Source organism: Phragmites australis, chromosome 1, assembly GCF_958298935.1.
Source record: "Phragmites australis chromosome 1, lpPhrAust1.1, whole genome shotgun sequence".
NCBI lineage: Eukaryota > Viridiplantae > Streptophyta > Magnoliopsida > Poales > Poaceae > Phragmites > Phragmites australis.
In genome coordinates, this window is record NC_084921.1 from 36,399,564 (window position 1) to 36,402,042 (window position 2,479).

The 2,479-nt window shown below is 55.1% G+C and overlaps 1 protein-coding gene across 1 annotated transcript; it reads right to left on the reverse strand.

Annotated features, from left to right (window-relative positions):
* Positions 1-1,544, reverse strand: LOC133917001 (transcription factor WRKY19-like). Its single transcript, XM_062360923.1, has 3 exons — positions 1,131-1,544; positions 918-1,049; positions 1-805 (listed from the first exon to the last, which is right to left on the reverse strand). Exons 1-3 carry the CDS (start codon positions 1,460-1,462, stop codon positions 235-237), a joined length of 1,035 nt encoding a protein of 344 aa, XP_062216907.1. The 5' UTR covers positions 1,463-1,544; the 3' UTR covers positions 1-234.
* Positions 1,545-2,479: the final 935 nt, after the last annotated feature.

Below are 2,479 nucleotides of genomic sequence, written 5' to 3' on the forward strand. Positions count from 1 at the left end.
TGAAAGAAATCACGATTTCAAATCGAAGTGCATGCAAAAGATGAAGCTGCGACAAGCGGAGGGATTGGAGAAAGGCTTGCTTTACAGGCTCAACCTGTGACGTACTTCTAGTTAGCGTCACACACTTGACGAGTAGTGGATAGGGAAGATAATACAGCGAGCGCTGGCACGCTCGTTCGTTTCGCCTTGCCGGCTTTACCTATTACCCATTGCGGCGCTAAGGTACGTTCTTGCTTAGAAATAGCCGGGGTTCTCCAAGAAATCGGCGGCGTCCAGCGGGAACATGAAGTCCATGTCCCCCATCAGGGAGGTTGTCGTGGAGGTGAGTTCGATGCCAGGCACGTTCCCGACACCGACCATGCCGCCGCCGCCATCCACCGCGTAGCTGCTGCTGCTGCTGCTGCTAACCAGCTGGTACTCTGGCTTCGTCGGGGCCGGGGGCATGAATGTGGACGCCGTGACACAGCCGACGGGGAAACCGCTGCTCGTCTCACCGTCGGTGGTGTTGGCGCCCGCCGGCTTGGTGGAGGGGAGCGAAAACGGCAGCATGGGGCCCCCTTCCAACCCCGCAGAGGCGGACGCCTGCTCCTGCCCAGGCTGCCGCTGGGCCTGGGAGTGGGAGTGATCCGTGCTTGCTGCAAGTCGCGGCATCGGGTTGTTGGGATGCGCGGCGGCCTGAGCCTGGCCGCACGTGTGGCTCCCGTGGTACACGACGTCGAACAGCAGCGGATCGCCGTCCGTGCGCTGCACCTGCTTGCTGGCGTGGCAGCCCTGCGTGTGCCGGTGCGTGCACCGGAAGTAGGCTCTGCGCGAGTTCAAGTTCAGTTTAATAATGAAACACAGGTCAGGGACTCAGGGTCAGCATTGCTCGTGCGCCCTCAAGCGCACTGAAAAAGGTACGTATGGGCGGCGCTGACCTTGGGTACTTGGCGCCGAGGATGTCCTTCTGTCCGTACTTCCTCCAGCTGAAGCCGTCGTCGAGGGGGGCGACGTGCACGGCGCTAACCCTCACCTGAGTTGCCCACTTGGGCAGCGTCTTCCTGCGCTCACTGAAATCACAAGCGCATGCATAAGAATGAAAGAACCGCGCCCGCGTGCTACTAATCAACTAGGTTTTTGTTCGCCCTCACCTCTTCTTGCACTGGCCTGCCGCATTGCAGTGGCCCCGGGAGTCGCCGGCCTGGTCCGAGCCGGCGCTGCGCGGGCTGCCGTCACCACCGGACGGCGGCGACTCCGGCTGCCCAGCGGGCAGACGTCCCTCGGCGCAGCAAGACCTCGCGATGTGTAGGCACCTGTCGATGGCGGCGCGCATGGTGGACGCCAGCGCCCGGCACCGCTCCCCTCCTGCCACCGCGACGCCGCCCTGCTGGCCCGCCATGTGCGCCTCCAGCTGCCTCGCCATCTCGAGCACCTGCACCAGCTCCGCCACCAGGGCGCACCTCTCCTCCGACAAACCCTCCATGGCAGCTTGCTAGCCCTGCTTTCTCACTTTGCAGTGCTTGTCATATCTATTGTCGTCGAGGTAGCTGATGAATTGTGTGTCAGTGTGGGAGAATGGGAGGGGTTCTTATAGAGTCGGAGGGGCCGGGGGAGGTAGCATTCCACGGCGGCATCCGTATCTTTCTTAGCTTTCTTGTCGGGTGGAGTGGAAGAGTAGTAAGTTTGACTGGACTAAGCGAAAAGGGGATTTTTCCTGGGCGTTTAAAAGGACATGCAAACTGCACGGTGCGTAATGGAGTAATTATTCGAAGGTTTGGAGTTGGCCCGGTCTTCGGTCGTGGAACTGGATGGCGATGGAGGTGTCACAGCATGCTAGTCAAGTGCACCCTTTGACGGGTTCCCGCTCGGCTGGATCGCTCTTCTGGTGTTAGTGGTGCTGGGTTTTACTGTTACCCGCTCCGAATGGATCGAGGTTCTAAATGCATGCTCAAATGAAACGAATAACCGGAGACAGGAGCTGATCGAGCTAATTCATGCTAATTTCTTGTCAAGTTCTAGCTCGGCCGGGTAACGAATCTGTACAACTGTTTTCAATATTTCACGCTGCTAACGATTGAGACAACTCCTACAGTAATGGTGTGTTTGATTCTCCGAACAGGGTTCGGTAGAGTTGCATTGTACAGTCTAGTTAAGCAGAAACAGTTTGAGCGGAGTTATATTTATTGGAAAAAAAATAGTATTTGGTTGATTGTATTAGTTTGGATATACTAAGTTGAGTTTGTGTTTGGTTAATCAAATTTTAGTGCGTATGAGCGGATGTAGAAGTTAAAGATTATGATTATTGGTTGCTCGTATAATAATTTTGTGACACTGACAAGTGAGCTTGTCTGTATGAGCGGATATAACCATGCAAGAACCAGCATCCGTCGAGCTAGTCTAAAGACGTATATTTGCATCTGTCGAATTAGATTAGAACAGTGAATATGAGCAATCTAACATGCTTTTTTTAAAAAAATTATACGTATTCACGATCCAAGCT

What these genes read in the sequence shown, in the direction of transcription:
- LOC133917001 (XM_062360923.1), bottom strand. Translation starts at nt 1,462, where the DNA reads ATGGAGGGTTTGTCGGAGGAGAGGTGCGCCCTGGTGGCGGAGCTGGTG. An exon ending in GCAGGCCAGTGCAAGAAGAG is followed by an intron (nt 1,050 to 1,130) that starts GTGAGGGCGAAC and finishes TTGTGATTTCAG; the next exon opens with TGAGCGCAGGAAGACGCTGC. An exon ending in CTCGGCGCCAAGTACCCAAG is followed by an intron (nt 806 to 917) that starts GTCAGCGCCGCC and finishes GAACTCGCGCAG; the next exon opens with AGCCTACTTCCGGTGCACGC.